Below are 15,393 nucleotides of genomic sequence, written 5' to 3' on the forward strand. Positions count from 1 at the left end.
GTGAGATCTAAACTTGGAGGTGCACAATCCAGCAGCTTGTGGCCATAGTAGTCTGATAGACCTGCTAGGCACCTTCACTGGTTGTGAGGAGGCGCTGTCAGCACTAAGCAGTGTCCGGCCCTACGCAGTGTTGGTCGACCACCTATTTTAGAGATTGGGGTCCCGAAGCCGCTTTCTGCTGGCGCTGCTAATTCCCTCTGTCTTATGTAATTTTATAGCTTCACACTCCTAATACTCGTGAATCTTTCTTGTCTAGCCCCCAAACCAGCAGCGGCGGTCCCTGTGGCTCCAGTAGTGCCTCCTGCCAGCACTAAGGCTCCAGGTATTACGGCTTGTCTGACCGGAATTATTTGCTAACAGTTTGCGGTGTTGACTAACATTTACTCCCAGTATAGTGTAATAAGGCCGGAGATGGCTGACGGGAACACGTCCCTTTGTACTGGGAGGAGTGCATGTCCAACTGCTCCAAGCAGGAATGTTGGGGGGTGTAATGTGACCGGTCTGCTTTATATAACTTGGAAGTTGCTTACAATGTATATAGCACAAAAATAAAGTTTGAGGCTCAGAGATGAGTCACTGGAAGGTGTCCGGGCTCTGGGATTCGATCGGCCTTTGTATCACTGAGTGAGGGTATTTATTTTTGCTTTAGGTCAAAAAAACAAAACTGCCTCCAAAGGTCCCGCAGCGCCTGTTGTGAACGCCAAAACCCCAGGTATTGTGTGCTGTGAGAATATGGCGCGCCCGGCTCGGTCTATGAGACTCTGCAGCTACTTGCCTTGACACTCGCCCCATGACTTGTGCATGAAATTTGTGTAAGTCGCTGTAATCCCATGGGCACTGACTGGCATGCAAAAGTTCATCACCGCTTCACGCCTTGTATAGCACCGCCCTTACAGTGTCGCTTGCCCACCGCTCTTCACTCCAGGTATACGAGCAAGATATTAGTGAAGACTTAGAGGAGTTGTGCCCGACAGGGTAGAGATCAAACTTTGGTTAGTTGGGGTTTGACGGCTGGGTAGGGGCCCAAATGAATGGAACAGCGCCATCGCTCCATGTCGGTGCAAGCTGGGGATAACTTTATATCTTGGCACAGACAAACCCCCCCATAGTTGGCCACAAAAGTTTTGATTATTCATTTCCTCATACCTGTTCCTTTATAGGATAAGACTACGCGCACATGTACCATATTTTCCGCTGCAAAGTACACACTAAAGAGACTAGGCATCAAAATGGGTTGTTCGACTAGTGTAAGCGATTTAAAGATTTGTCACTTGGCATACATTTGGCCATGTGGGACATAGATTGTATATAAAAATATCTATTTTCTATAAGAGAACACATCCCTCTGTCATGGCTCCGTTCTCTGTACTGTATAGTGTGTATGTTTCATTTTTTTTCTCGCACTTTTGTGTTTTTTATCCCAAAGACGTATCGGGTCTGTTGAATTTATGTAGGTAGTTTGCTTATTTTAACCTGTAGTTGATAATGCTTATAGTTTTTTGTTTAATTTCTTAGATTGAGGCATGAGTAGATGACTGATCTACCCGTCCCTCTCCTCAATGTTTGTCCTCACAGTATGGATACGTAGATTTCTAGGATGTAATGTACAAGGATTTATTTGTATATTTTGGTGTAGTAAAGCTCACAATGGATAAGCCAAATGTAACTTTGCACAGGCACAAATGCATTTATTTAGTTTTTTTTTTTTACTTAAATGCTATGTAAACCTTTGCATGAAGAATCAACACACATCTTACTATGTCACATCTTACATTGAGTTTTCCTTTTCATGTACTCATGATTGTCTCATGCTTGCTTTGCAGGCTCTCCTACTTTCACGTTTCTGGCTTGGGGGCATTCCCAACTGGTCTCTTTCATGAACATGCTCAAGCTCAGCTCTCCCCTCTTCCTTGAGAAGCTGTGTAGCATAACCACGCCCACTCAATACTACACAACTGTCTTGTATTCTCTTTGAATACCTGCTGGTCATTCCCCTCACTGCTGATCAGAGTTTTCTCTGTCCCCCTGATCTCATCCACCATTCCCTGACTCTTGTCATACTGTAATAGCTTGGTGGAAAGGCAGTAAATGCACATTCACAACCAGGGAGCAGATATAACTCTTCTAGCCTGCATTGCCTTGGAAAACCATACAAGCACAGTAACCAAGCAATCAGAAATTTTTATTGAAAACCAATTGCAAAAAGTCTTAATTTCCAGAAACGCATTGATTAAAAAAAATGCAAAGGTGTACATAGCCTTTAAATCACTGGCCTACATATGTAACTTCCATAAGGGGGTGTAAAGGAAGAGGAGTGTGTCTAGAATGCCATGAGTTGTATCAGATGCATTACGTTACATTAATAAAAATTAAAAAATATTAGGTGCATTTTGCAGAAATATTCTGTAGTTTTTTTTAAAAAAATTTAACAATTCTGTTTACGAAAATTGCTGCGAAATGGCAACATGTGCGACGTGTATAAACATGAGTCGGTAATACCACAGGTATTACAAGCAACTTTTGCAGTAGTGCGTTAATGTTGTATCTCTGTTGCGCCCATACCTCCCTATGTATAAACCACTAGTTGCATAGGAATAATCGGGTACCTTGGTAAAGGGTATTTAGGAGATTTGTACTAGTGATTGTGTTTTGCCATAACTGCGTGTTCACATGTATAATGTTTCCTTTCCCATTTTTCCCACTCCTGAATGTGAATCTCTTCACTCTCTAACTTCTGATTCATTGGTTTCACAAGCAGATGCTGTAGTTGATAGCGCTATCAGCCACCCTGATGTAGAAACGCTTGCTTCTAACACAAACCACTTGGTGCCTAGTGTGTTGTACGCTGCCGATGTAGTAGACGCTCCCATTGTTGGTGTTTCTGAAGGCACTTCGGTTCAGGTTTTGAGACCCCTTGGTTTGGTTCCTGCAAATGACCGGACACCAAAGGAAGCAGCGCTTGAAAGTTGTACATTCTTTCCGGTGTCTGATGTAGATGCAACACCTGAAAAAGTATCGCTGAGCACTTGTGAAATCCCTGCAGATGCGCCTCCTGAGAATAGAAATGTCACTTATGCACCAGTTTCTGCAGCGAAAGAATCCCCTACTCCAGCCTTAGAGCCATCTCTGTTACCAATCTCTGCGCTGTGCTTTCAGGCGGTAGCTGATAAAGAATCCTTAATATCAGGCAGACCTGTAGCTCTTCTGCAATTTCCAGAGGCCCCAGCTGCCCCTTCTAAGGCGGCAGAGATCCCCAGGCTGATAGAGACCCTAGCTGCTCACCCAGTGGACGAATCCCTCGCAGTGCTGCACAAAGCGGCCTTTGATAACATTGAAAATGTTCAAACATCACTTGAGGTGGCTCAAACAGATAAGGCTGCTCTTTCTAAGACTCCTCCATTGGAGTATGAGACTCCTATATTAATCGTACTGGAGGATGAGGCTCCGGCTGCCATCCAGGTTGAGGCTGCTAAACTGGAGGGCGAGGCATCGGCCACCGTGCTTGGGTGGGCTCCCGCATTGGACGAGACGTCGGCCGCTGTGCCTCACGAGGCACCCACACTGGAAGGCAAAGCCCGGGCCACCATGCCTCAGGAGGCCTCCGTGCTGCAGGATGAGGCCCTGGCCATTCCTGTGGTGCCCCCAGCCACTGTACCTGTGGAGTCCAACATTCTGGATGGCGAGGCCCCGGCTACTGTGCCTGTGGTGTCCCCTGCACTGGAAGGCGAGGCCTCGGCTACTGTGCCTGTGGTGGTGTCCCATGCACTGGAAGGCGAGGCCCCGGCTACTGTGCCTGTGGTGTCCCCTGCACTGGAAGGCGAGGCCTCGGCTACTGTGCCTGTGGTGGTGTCCCATGCACTGGGTGGCGAGGCCCCGGCTATTGTGCCTGTGGTGGTGTCCCCTGCACTGGAGGGAGAGGCCCCGGCTATTGTGCCTGTGGTGGTGTTCCCTGCACTGGAGGGAGAGGCCCCGGCTATTGTGCCTGTGGTGGTGTCCCCTGCACTGGAGGGCGAGGCCCCGGCTATTGTGCCTGTGGTGGTGTCCCCTGCACTGGAGGGCGAGGCCCCGGCTATTGTTCCTGTGGTGGTGTCCCCTGCACTGGAGGGCGAGGCCCCGGCTATTGTTCCTGTGGTGGTGTCCCCTGCACTGGAGGGCGAGGCCCCGGCTATTGTGCCTGTGGTGGTGTCCCCTGCACTGGATGGCGAGGCCCCGGCTATTGTGCCTGTGGTGGTGTCCCCTGCACTGGATGGCGAGGCCCCGGCTATTGTGCCTGTGGTGGTGTCCCCTGCACTGGATGGCGAGGCCCCGGCTATTGTGCCTGTGGTGGTGTCCCCTGCACTGGAGGGCGAGGCCCCGGCTATTGTGCCTGTGGTGGTGTCCCCTGCACTGGAGGGCGAGGCCCCGGCTATTGTGCCTGTGGTGGTGTCCCCTGCACTGGAGGGCGAGGCCCCAACTATTGTGCCTTTGGTGGTGTCTCCTGCACTGGATGGCGAGGCCCCGGCTATTGTGCCTGTGGTGCTGTCCCCTGCACTGGAGGGCGACGCTCTGGCCACCGTGCTTGTAGAGCCCCCCACGCTGGGGCGTGAAGCCCCGGCCGCCGTGCCTGTGGTGTCCCCCGCACTGGAGGGCGAGGCCCCGGCCGCCGTGCCTGTGGTGTCCCCCGCACTGGAGGGCGAGGCCCCGGCCGCCGTGCCTGTGGTGTCCCCCGCACTGGAGGGCGAGGCCCCGGCCGCCGTGCCTGTGGTGTCCCCCGCACTGGAGGGCGAGGCCCCGGCCGCCGTGCCTGTGGTGTCCCTGGCCCCCATCCCTGTAGAGCCCATCGCACTGGAGGGCGAGCCACAGACTGTGCCTAGTACTGAGAGACCAACCACTGAAATGCCCTTTGGTGAAACTTTGGATATGAAAAAGCCTCCCATTATTGCATTTTCTCAGAAATCTGATGAATCTTCTGAAGGAACGAAAACTTACATAAATTTGGCCACAACAGTAATCTTACCTGAGAGGGGTGAGGACTTGCGTGAATCACTTCCTACTTCCGCTTTAGAACAGCGCTCGGAGCTTGGAGCTGATGCCAAAGCAAACCTGTCTGCCCCTCTCCCGGACGACCCTGCATGTGAGCTCTCTCTTGCCGGTGCATCCCATGAGACCAAGCATGTCGACTCCCTGGTTTCACTGCCTGCTAATGTTGAGTCGCCTTTCCCCTCTCTGGAAGAATCTGCCCAGCCTGACTCGCTTATGATCATTTGTGCCACTTCCCTACTTGTGTCTGCTTCTGCTCCACCCGATAACAGCAATGACTTGACCCTTTCTACAGACCTTGCAGTTCCTAATCTCTGTTCTTCTCCCGTTCTTCCAGCTAATAAAGTTGAGAAAGTGTCTAAGGTTTCTGCTCCAGAACTAGATATTTCAAGTCCTGCAAAAGAGCTAACCTCTCCTCCTCCTCCTGCTTTGCCTCCCGTGGAATCTGTGCCTTCTATACCTCTTGCTTCTGTCTCACCACTACTTGTCCCCAAAATGCCTACCGCACCTACCCCTGTTGCTGCTGAAGAGGACGACTTGCCACCTCTGATCCCCCCAGAGGTTCCTGCTAAGGAAGCAGTGTTTCGTCCCGTCCCGGTGGACCTCGTTTCCCCTAAACCACCTCTATCTGCTCCTGTGAAGGAGCCCATTCTGAAGAACGACAAGGGTATCTCAGTGTTTTCTATCACTTTGCAGTGCATGGTGTGCGGGCTAGAATACAACTAACCTTAAGATGGGTATCCATAGATGGTGTGATGTGTGCGTTTAGAAATGAGGGGTTTTCTTTCCATTTAGTATGCCACATGCTTTGTGGTGATAGATCTGTAACTTACTGCTTGGTGCTCTCCATACGTTCTATTCTCTGAAGCCATACTGGAAGGAAAACAACTTCTTTTCTTAATTGTTTTGCTAACCTTATAGTTGCCTAACTCTATTAAAGGGCCACTCCGGTGGGGTTTTTTTTTTGGGTGTTTTTTTTTTTTGCATTCCTTGTTACTTGTCCCCCGGTGTAGATATAGGTTGGCTGTTAGTCCCAGGAACAATGGCTCCTGTGCTCACACTGACCATAAACTAATAATGAGGGTAGGTCACGTCCTGTCAAGGTGTTGGCACTTCTTTTCTAAAGGCCCCTTTTACACAGGACGATCTTCCCAGCAATATTCGTTTCTGTGGTTTTACACACAAACTATCATTGTTCGGTGAATGGAGGCAGAATGGGCTAGGGATCGCTTCCGCTCTTCACAGTTAACGGGACGTCGTTTATTGATCGGGGTTTGTTATAAAGGAGATCACAGCTCATCCTCCTGACTGTATAATTACGGTCTGTAGTTTTATTTAGGTTCATATAGAATACAGAAGGTAATGGAAATGAGTGTCCTCCCAGCAGGCAGAGTTGTTACGAGCTCTAGCTGGTCATGTGATGCTGTGGGAGGGTTAGCATCACAGTTAAGTATCAGTTAGGGGGCTGCATTGCACGAAAGGGATCGCAGTAAACACAAAATTTGTTTTCGCTGGAGTGGCCCTTTTAGAAGCGAGATGTATGTTGATTGTTGGGGAGTCTGTTTACCCAGTATTGCTCTAAGTATAAAGTTTGAAGATTGTTCTGATCACCCTAACTCTTAAGACCAACTGATTTCATCAGGACCAGCAAAGTATCTTGGGTATTTAAGGGTGTCCTGACTATCCTCTAATGGCAGTTGTCAGAAAGGTGAGGATTGGGCATGTTGAATTTCAACATGCCCGATCTTTTGTTCTTCGAGGATACTGCTGCTGGAGGAGTCTTGGTGGTTTATTCCCCTTAAGAACACCCAATCGGCCAAGTGTGTATTGGTGGTCTGTAGGCCAAATGATCGTTTATGTATAGCTTTATTATTTGCACTAATTGGTAGTTTGAAGCTGGCCATATTGTAACCGTTGTACTCGCTGCAGGGTTTCCCCTCCACTCTCGGCTGTGCAGGTAAGAGCTTCCATTAATGTGTAAGACCCAACAAGGGTTTGTGTCTCGGTGTATGTAACCAGGATGTGTGAGTGTTGCTAACAAAGCTGTAGAGATGTGTCCAGTATTGGCTTTATTATGACAGCATGTAGTTTGCACAGTTGGTTATAAATGTTGGGACTTTGGTCCATTTTCCCCCTTGACATGTAGGTTTGCGGCACAGAGACCCGGCTTCCATAGTCCATTCCGGTTACTGCCATAAAGCTAAATGTGTGTGTTTTGTTTGGCAGGGTCGGGGACAGACTCTGACAGTGATGATTCTCCTCCAGAGCTGGAACAGGACTGCTCACAAACCTCTACACAGCAGGCACAGGTACGGTGACCGTGCAGAAAACTTGGTAGCTACTTATGGCTTGAACCGCTCTACATGTACCAACACTGTGTATGTTTCATTAACAGTTGGCTGCAGCAGCAGAAATAGACGAGGAGCCCGTTAGCAAAGCGAAACAAAGCAGGAGTGAAAAGAAAGCAAGAAAGGTATTGTGTCCTTTATTATCAGAACTTAGATTATTAAATGCACCCTTAGAGGGGATTCTCATCTGTGGTGGGATTTTGCTTTCCTGCTGTGTTTGGGAAGTGGGAAATGGGAATCCCCTCGCACGAACGGCTCCATCTCTGGACGAAACCAAACAACGCCAGACGAACTCCATTGACTGTAATGGCATCCGCCTGGCTTTTGGATGTAGGACAAAGCGCAGCATGCAGCGCTATTTCTTCCGTTGTTTTCGGACGGAACCTCCGGCCAGATGTCCCAATGCAGATGTGAAATCGGCCTTACTTGTTTAGGCCAGTTTCACATGAGTATAATATGGGCACATTTGTGCGCCAGGATTACATCTTAAAATCTAAGCTGACCGCGGGTCTAATGGTCCAAACAAGTTTATGTGCCCGTAATTACACTTGTGTGAAACTGGCTTTAAGTAGAGTTCCATCTTGGCCTCCACATATTTGCTGTTAAACTGACGACAGAGCGCCCATGTTTAGTACACCCAAGGTTGTGTAAAACAGAAAGTACTATTGAACCTGAAACTAACTTTTATTAGACCCCATGAGAAGATGAGACTTGTGCAGATGTCAGCGGCAAGGCAGAGGTCGGCATCCAGGTTGGGGGGAGGGTGGAATTATGGCGCAGAAACTAGAGGCTCAGGCGCCCGTTCCCGTGACTGGAAACCAGGTTATTAGCATACAAGGCGCCAAATAATAGTACGTCTTCATGTACCAGAGCATTCTCCTGTTTTACACAAGCCTATGCCCAGGGTGTAGTAGACGTGAGTGTGAGCGCGCCTGATGACGGAAACTTATCATCCACAACGGGAACCTGAGAATGGAGACACCCCACCCCCCCCCCCCCCCCCCCCCACCACCACCTCCCCTTCATATTTCTTAATGCAGAGTTGCTTTTCGCTAGTGCTATAATGTCGCAGTGAATGGACTGCTGGCCACGCCTGTACCGCTGCAGCTCAATTAAATGGGGCTGACGGAAATACCCACGTACAAAGCACTTCGCTATCTGTCATCCTCCTGAAATGAAAGGAGCCACGTGTGCGCTGCCAGCCGTTCATTCCCTGCAACGTTTTAGGCATATGGAGAAGCAACCCTGTGTTGGTCCCACGTTCTTGGGATCGGTGAGCATTCCAGCAGTAAGACCTGCACCAGTCTATCAGTTTTCACCCATCTAGCTTTTTCTCTCCAGAATACCCCTTAAATTGTTTAAAAGCTCAGTGTTTTGTTTTGGGTATTTTTCAACCAGGCAATGTCAAAGTTGGGGCTTCGCCAGGTCACTGGGGTTACAAGAGTCACTATCCGAAAATCAAAGAACATTTTGTTCGTCATAACAAAGCCAGACGTATACAAGAGCCCGGCATCTGACACCTACATCGTCTTTGGAGAAGCCAAGGTGCGTTTTATCAGACATCTAGGCTCAGGTTTTTCTTATGATTTTTGTGGCACCTGTTGGTTTTTGGGTAACGTTCCTGTTGTGATTTTTGGGCACTGCAGATTGAAGATCTCTCACAACAAGCCCAGCTCGCTGCTGCCGAAAAATTCAAGGTACAAGGAGAACCTGTCTCAAACATACAGGAAAATACACAGACTCCCACAGTACAAGAGGAGAGCGAAGAGGAAGAGGTAAGATCATCCGTGTCTTGCCTAAATTAGGTTTAATTTATAAAGGTCGGTAATCGAACATCCTGCATTTAGAAAATTTAAGTGTTTTTTTTCAGTACATTTGCTACATTAAATAGTACCATTGAAAAGTACAACTCATCCGGCAAAAACAGGCTCTTGCACAGCTACATAGACAGAAAAATAAGTTATAACTTTTTGAAAGTGGGGAGGAGAAACTGGGAAAAAAAGGCGGATTGGCCGTGTCATTAAGGGGGGGTTAGAAGAGAAACTAGGATGCTAACTCTTCTGTTCATCTCCTCAGGTTGATGAGACTGGAGTAGAAGTGAAGGACATTGAACTTGTAATGTCACAAGCTAACGTGTCCCGGGCGAAGGCTGTACGCGCTCTCAAGAACAACAGCAACGACATTGTAAATGCCATCATGGTAAGTCTTTACCTTGTACACAGATGTTTTCAATAGGTATTCGGTTTTCTTAAGCCATTAATTCATAGTAATTGTGGATCCTACTTGAACAGAAGTCACATCTAATCCACTGGCATGTCTTATGGGCAAAGTTTGCTCAAAGCAGTTAATATTTTACTGTAATATCATGCCAGATCTGTCGAATGGACTTCATTGGCTTATAATGGGGGTCATCGTATTCTGCTGACGTGTGCTCTAGTTCCGCCTGAGAAACTTAGGCGCAACTCACATCGGCCAGCACATGGACACTTGTTTATGTGCGATCCAATTTACACAGACGGCGCACACTGACATGCATTATGATGTCCTATTTCTTGTTTGATACAAAAAGGAATAGGATATGCAATGAGTTCCGCATGTGAAAAAATAAATTTGCATAGCTCCATAGACTATAATGGGGCCTGAGTGCTGCCCGTGAATTACCACAGATGGCACAAGGTCCCAAATACGTTAGTGTGTCGAGGGGCCTTAAACCGTTGTATCTGCGACATACATAGCGTAACATAGTTATTTAAAACAGTTGCCATGTACCACTTCCGTGCATAAGAGATCTGTGACAACACACAGGTTCCCCTCCTTGGGAGGATCTTATTGCTGGAGAAGGTGTGCTTTAGTTATGGGCTGATAACAGCGATTCAGTCTTGTTTAATTCAGGTGTACTATTGAAGTTGTGGTGATAATGTCAAACTTGTACAAACGTGATGGAGTAATACGTCAGGAAGTCTTGTGTGAATCTGCCCACGTCTTTCTGGGTTAGAGCTTAGACTGATATTACATTTTATAGAATGTCTGTTCCCCATAATAGACGTGCTGTAGAACAGCTGGCAAAGCTTTAATGTCTTCATCTATCTGAATTGATGTTCTTTTTCTCTCCCCCTGTGTAGGAGTTGACGATGTGAGTGTCCCTCGGACTGAACTCATTTGGTCGGTGCAGCTGAAATTGAGATTTATACTATTTCTATTGATTTAATAAAGTTGTGGCTTATTGTTGGTGACTTACTACTGGACATGGGGTGTTTTTTTTTGTTTGTTTGTTTTATATTAAATTGCTCATATACAAAACTTTTGCTATTCGACAATTTGAGAGTAACATGAAAGCATTTTTAGAAGCCTCAATTGTTCGTAGAAAACGGTACGTATTGAAAAATTCCCATCCCAGAGTTCTAATTGGTACTGTTGAGCTTTATAATGGGTGTCGCAATATCATGTGGACAAATACTTTATAAGGTAAGTCTTGTGATTATACACCCCATATAGGACTCTGGTTTCAAAGTGTTCAGATCTGCTTACATCTTGATAGACGGCATTAGTGCATGTGTAGTTCTGCCTGTAGCCACTTTATTCCTTAAGTCCATTGAAGTAGAAATTCACACTAAGGGCTCCTGCAGACAAGCGTAGGCGTATTTACAATAGCATGACTTGATTGCACTGTGAAGAGCGCACTACCACGTGCGTGTATATGCACTTTCTACTATACTTTTCTATGCTGCCAGGCCCATTTACATCAATGTGGGACAAACCCAGGCCCGATTAAATCGGCTAGGCAGCCTAATTAGTCCACAGTGTTACTATCGATTTAACACCACAGTTCAGTACGCAAAAACACTTACAAAATCGCCCGTCTGCAGGAGCCCTAAGGCTGCCTTCACGCGTGGTGGAAATGCTGCAGAATACCCGCTGCCGGAGTCACTACAGAAAGTCAGCAGCATTTACAATACAGCCCATGTGGAGGCAAATAAAAAAAATGTCCCTCACACTCTGCGTAAAACTTTCACAATAAATCTGCACTTTTTTTTAGAAAAACAGCAGATTCTAAATCCACAGCGGGTCCAGAAAAATCCTCTGGATTTGTTCTGTGGTTTTCCTACGTATCTGCTGCTGGACACGTCAAAAGATTATATTTTAATTCATCGATTAGGGTATGTTCCCACATTGTGGATTTTTCACAGATCCACTGTAGGTTTTGGTGTAGCTTTGCACCAGAATCCACGTTACATGCGGCTTTTAATGCCCATTTCGCACCCTCATTTGAAAAGATGAAATCTGCCCTAAAAATCTGCAGCATAAATGTAATCTACTATGGTTTAAAATCTGCACCACATATCCATTTCATGTTTGTGGGGTTTTTTCCCTGCTCCTTGTGGATGAGATTAAAATTTCATGCACACGGAGCAGTGCTTAAAGGGGGGGGTGTCTGGGATATAGGGGGAAAAAAATTAAATGGTTTAAAATTAGCTAAAATTGAATTCTGCCCTGCCCTGGAACCCAGAAGAAGCGGTGGTCGGCCACGTGCCGTTCATTGTGCACATGACCACTCAGGCACTCGCAGGCCATGAAAGAATCACTGCTGAAGCCTATGAATGCATGATCAATCACATGCACAATAAACGGCACGGCACAGAAGGGATCTGTCCTCTAAAAAGACAAATTAAAAGGTACAAAAAAAATCGATAGTTTGACATACTACTGTATTTACCCAAAAATAAGACAGTGTCTTATATTAATTGTTCAAAAGTTTAACTTTTTTACATGTATAGCTGCCTGGACACTATTTAAATTTACTTTTTTAATTAACTGTTAGCAGGGCTTAATTTTGGAGTAGGGCTTATATTTCAAGCATCCTCAAAAAGCCTGAAAAATCATTTTGCATCCTCAAAAATTCTGGAAAATCATCATGTCTTATTTTCAGGGAAACAGGGTAGCCACCTGCAGATTCTACCTTCACACCCAATCCTAAACCATGTATGGTCTAATAAGTCTCCTGTGGGACAAAATCATGTCACAGTATTCCACTTTATTTTGTATAAGTGCAGTAAGACTTCTTAAACCTGGGACATCATTCACTCTAGTGTACAATTCGAATGCTGAGGTGAATCGTTGTTTTCACCCTCTTGAGGTTATGGCCCATTTATACGTAACGATTATTGCTAAAAACTCGTTCAACAAATGAATTTGAGCCAAAATTGTGCGGTGAAAATGTAAAAGAATCGCTTGGTACTCGTATTCGTTAACTTGTCATTGCTGACTCAGTCAGCATGAAAACGGTCACTGGAATTTCGGGCCTCTCCTTCCGTGTGAAGCCAGCGGTGAAGTCTGCCTGTCTAAACACTCTGCATGAGCACTAAACTTGGCGGTGACGTCAGCGCTTGTGCAGTCGTTTTAGGCGACTGTCATCCATCGCGCCTTTTACACGGGACATCTAACGGCGAAGTCAGAGTATTGAGTAGACTGGTGTCATGTCTACCAGTTTGGTAATAGGCAAACGGGATCCAAGTGGATATCTAGGCTCAGATTATATAGGGTTTTAGCTTGCAACCAGAAAAGGTAGATACATGAGGGATCCCATACAATAGGCTGACATTCCTTAGTAGTGAAACCGCAAGGTTACAACTAGTTTGGCGCTGATTAAAGTGAAATGCAAAGTCTGAAAGGTCCTCTTCACCAAGAACCTTAACAAGAAATGTTGAGTTTAGCTGGTCTGATCCCCAGGCCATGGTCTTCCATGTAGTTAGCAGCAGCAGGGTTCAGAAGTGATTGCAAGTTGAGAGTAATCGGACTAAGCTGTGGGGCCAGGGGTTGAAAAAACACAGAAGAGCCTTAATCCAAAAGGCAAGGCAACAAGCAAAGTTCAGAGAAGAGCAGAGTAATAGGTGGTCTACATAGTTACTGAAGCTGCCTCTACACTGTTCATATATAGTAACTGATGCTCTGGTAATGAGTAAGAGACCATTTAATTATTATGTGATCTGCTGTTCTTATGTTTTCAGACAATTCTAAAAGCTTTCACACATTAAGTTGTAAGTTTTCAACCACAAGTGTCATATGGCAGTGACATAAGATGTAAGGCTTTTGTGCAACACCATAATACTATTTCCCCGAAAATAAGACAGTCTCTTATATTAATTTTTGTTCAAAAAGGTTTAACTTTTTTACATGTATAGCTGCCTGGACACTATTAAAATTGACTTTTTTAATTAACTGTTAGCAGGGCTTAATTTTGGAGTAGGGCTTATATTTCAAGCAGCCTCAAAAAGCCTGAAAAATCATTTTGCATCCTCATTCTGGAAAATCATGCTGTCTTATTTTCAGGGTATGTCTTATTTTCAGGGAAACGGGGTAGATGGGTGAAAGTTAGGATTTTACTATTCAGCATAAGAAATAAAAAAGGAGGGAGCATTTAGTGAATGATCCCTTTAATTTCACCTTTGCAGTGTTACAGATTATAGAGAGCCTTTCATAACACAATCCCATAGTGGACATAATGTCAGTCTACACTGTGTAGGATTTAATATATACACAATCACTAGGATTAATGCATTAATACAGGAATAAGTATAAAAATATAGTCCACTATGTGAAATAGACATGTCATAATGCAAATGTTTATATATAATCATCCAAATCACTAAAATGCAGTAATTAATAAATCTCAAATACAAATTGGCTACCTGCTGTGTATAATTCGGAAGTCATCACTAACAATATCAATTCATTTTATACCCTCTTCAGCCTTCACAACAAACAGATGCCAGTCAGTAGAATAAATCTTAGGGCTTAGTCACACGTCCATATATCGGCCGTCTTTTCACGCCTGGTCCATATACGGTGTCTCTTTCTGCAGGGGGAGGGGGCGGGCCGGCTGGGAGCAGTGCACTGAGCTCCTGCCCCCTCTCCGACCCCCTGCCACTGTTTGCAATGGGAGGGGGACAGGGTGGAACTTGGCTCCCCCCTCTCCCCATTCCAAACAGTGGAGAGGCGGTGGGAGCTCAGTGCACTGCTCCCAGCCCGCATCCTCCCCCTGCAGAAAGGAACACCGTATATCGGCCAGGCATGAAAACCCGGACGGTATATGGATGTGTGAATAAGCCCTAACTGTGTATGTACACATATGCAGGCTGTATGTAAACAGGTGCCACTATAGGATGGGGTAATCTTGCCCTACCTACCAAAACATAACGTGTTGCAACTGGCACAGACCTCACATGCAATACATTATGTAAGGTGATGTATAGAATGAAAACCAGGGAGAAAAAAAACCATAAGCTAGATGGCATTAAACACCAAAACATTTGAGATAATTCTGCTATCAGCAAATCTTGAAAGAGACCGTCCAGCTGGCCGTTCGCTACCTGAAGTTCTGTCGCAGTTGGGTTATATAACAGGACAAAGATCTGATGCATACAAGCAGCCCGCCTCTGAATGGCTCAAAAGAAACAAAATTAAGGTTTTGGGGTGGCAGTGAAAGTCCTGACTTGAATCCCATTGTGATACTGTGGCATGACTAAACGGGCAGTTCATACTTGAAACCCCTCAGAAGTAGTGGAGTCAAAACCATTCTGCAAACAGTGGGCCAGAATTCCTCAAAAACCACATAAAAGGCTCATGGCAGGTTCTCTCAAGCGTTTGAATTTTTCACATGGGTGAAGGAAATAGGGAAATTGCAAGTCGTTTTCGCTCCATACATCGCGGCTGCTGCCCAAAACAGCTCTGAGAAGCCCTGCAGCTCAACGGAGCTGTTGAGCCTTTTAATGCCAACATTCAAATCTGATGTTCGGGGGTTCCATGCGGCACCCCCGCGATGAGATCGGGTTGCCGTACAGAATGCGTATCAAGCCGTGCCTATGGCATGGCTTGATAGACTGCCTGTCAGATCACAGTATAATGTAATGCTATGGTATTACATCACACTGCAGGAGCGATCAAAGCATCACATGTGCTTGTTCCCTCTGGGGGCTCAAAAAAGTCGTATGTATTCAAAAATGCCACCAACTGAAACTACAGGATGTAC

The 15,393-nt window shown here is 46.0% G+C and overlaps 1 protein-coding gene across 4 annotated transcripts in view; it reads left to right on the forward strand.

The window, feature by feature from the left end:
* The window catches only part of NACA (nascent polypeptide associated complex subunit alpha), a 33,924-nt gene extending 23,320 nt beyond the window's left edge, over window positions 1-10,604 (forward strand). For 3 of the 4 annotated variants that reach the window (XM_066584688.1, XM_066584691.1, XM_066584694.1), the window contains 10 exons: window positions 257-322; window positions 650-712; window positions 2,759-3,679; window positions 3,818-5,686; window positions 7,246-7,328; window positions 7,415-7,492; window positions 8,766-8,912; window positions 9,014-9,142; window positions 9,444-9,566; window positions 10,490-10,604. In XM_066584688.1, the coding sequence (XP_066440785.1) occupies window positions 257-322; window positions 650-712; window positions 2,759-3,679; window positions 3,818-5,686; window positions 7,246-7,328; window positions 7,415-7,492; window positions 8,766-8,912; window positions 9,014-9,142; window positions 9,444-9,566; window positions 10,490-10,504 (3,494 nt within the window). In that variant the 3' untranslated portion in view covers window positions 10,505-10,604. The remainder of the gene's footprint in view (window positions 1-256; window positions 323-649; window positions 713-2,758; window positions 3,680-3,817; window positions 5,687-7,245; window positions 7,329-7,414; window positions 7,493-8,765; window positions 8,913-9,013; window positions 9,143-9,443; window positions 9,567-10,489) is intronic. The other variant, XM_066584701.1, reaches the window with a different exon arrangement.
* Window positions 10,605-15,393: the final 4,789 nt, after the last annotated feature.

Source organism: Eleutherodactylus coqui, chromosome 1, assembly GCF_035609145.1.
Source record: "Eleutherodactylus coqui strain aEleCoq1 chromosome 1, aEleCoq1.hap1, whole genome shotgun sequence".
Classification (NCBI taxonomy): Eukaryota; Metazoa; Chordata; class Amphibia; order Anura; family Eleutherodactylidae; genus Eleutherodactylus; species Eleutherodactylus coqui.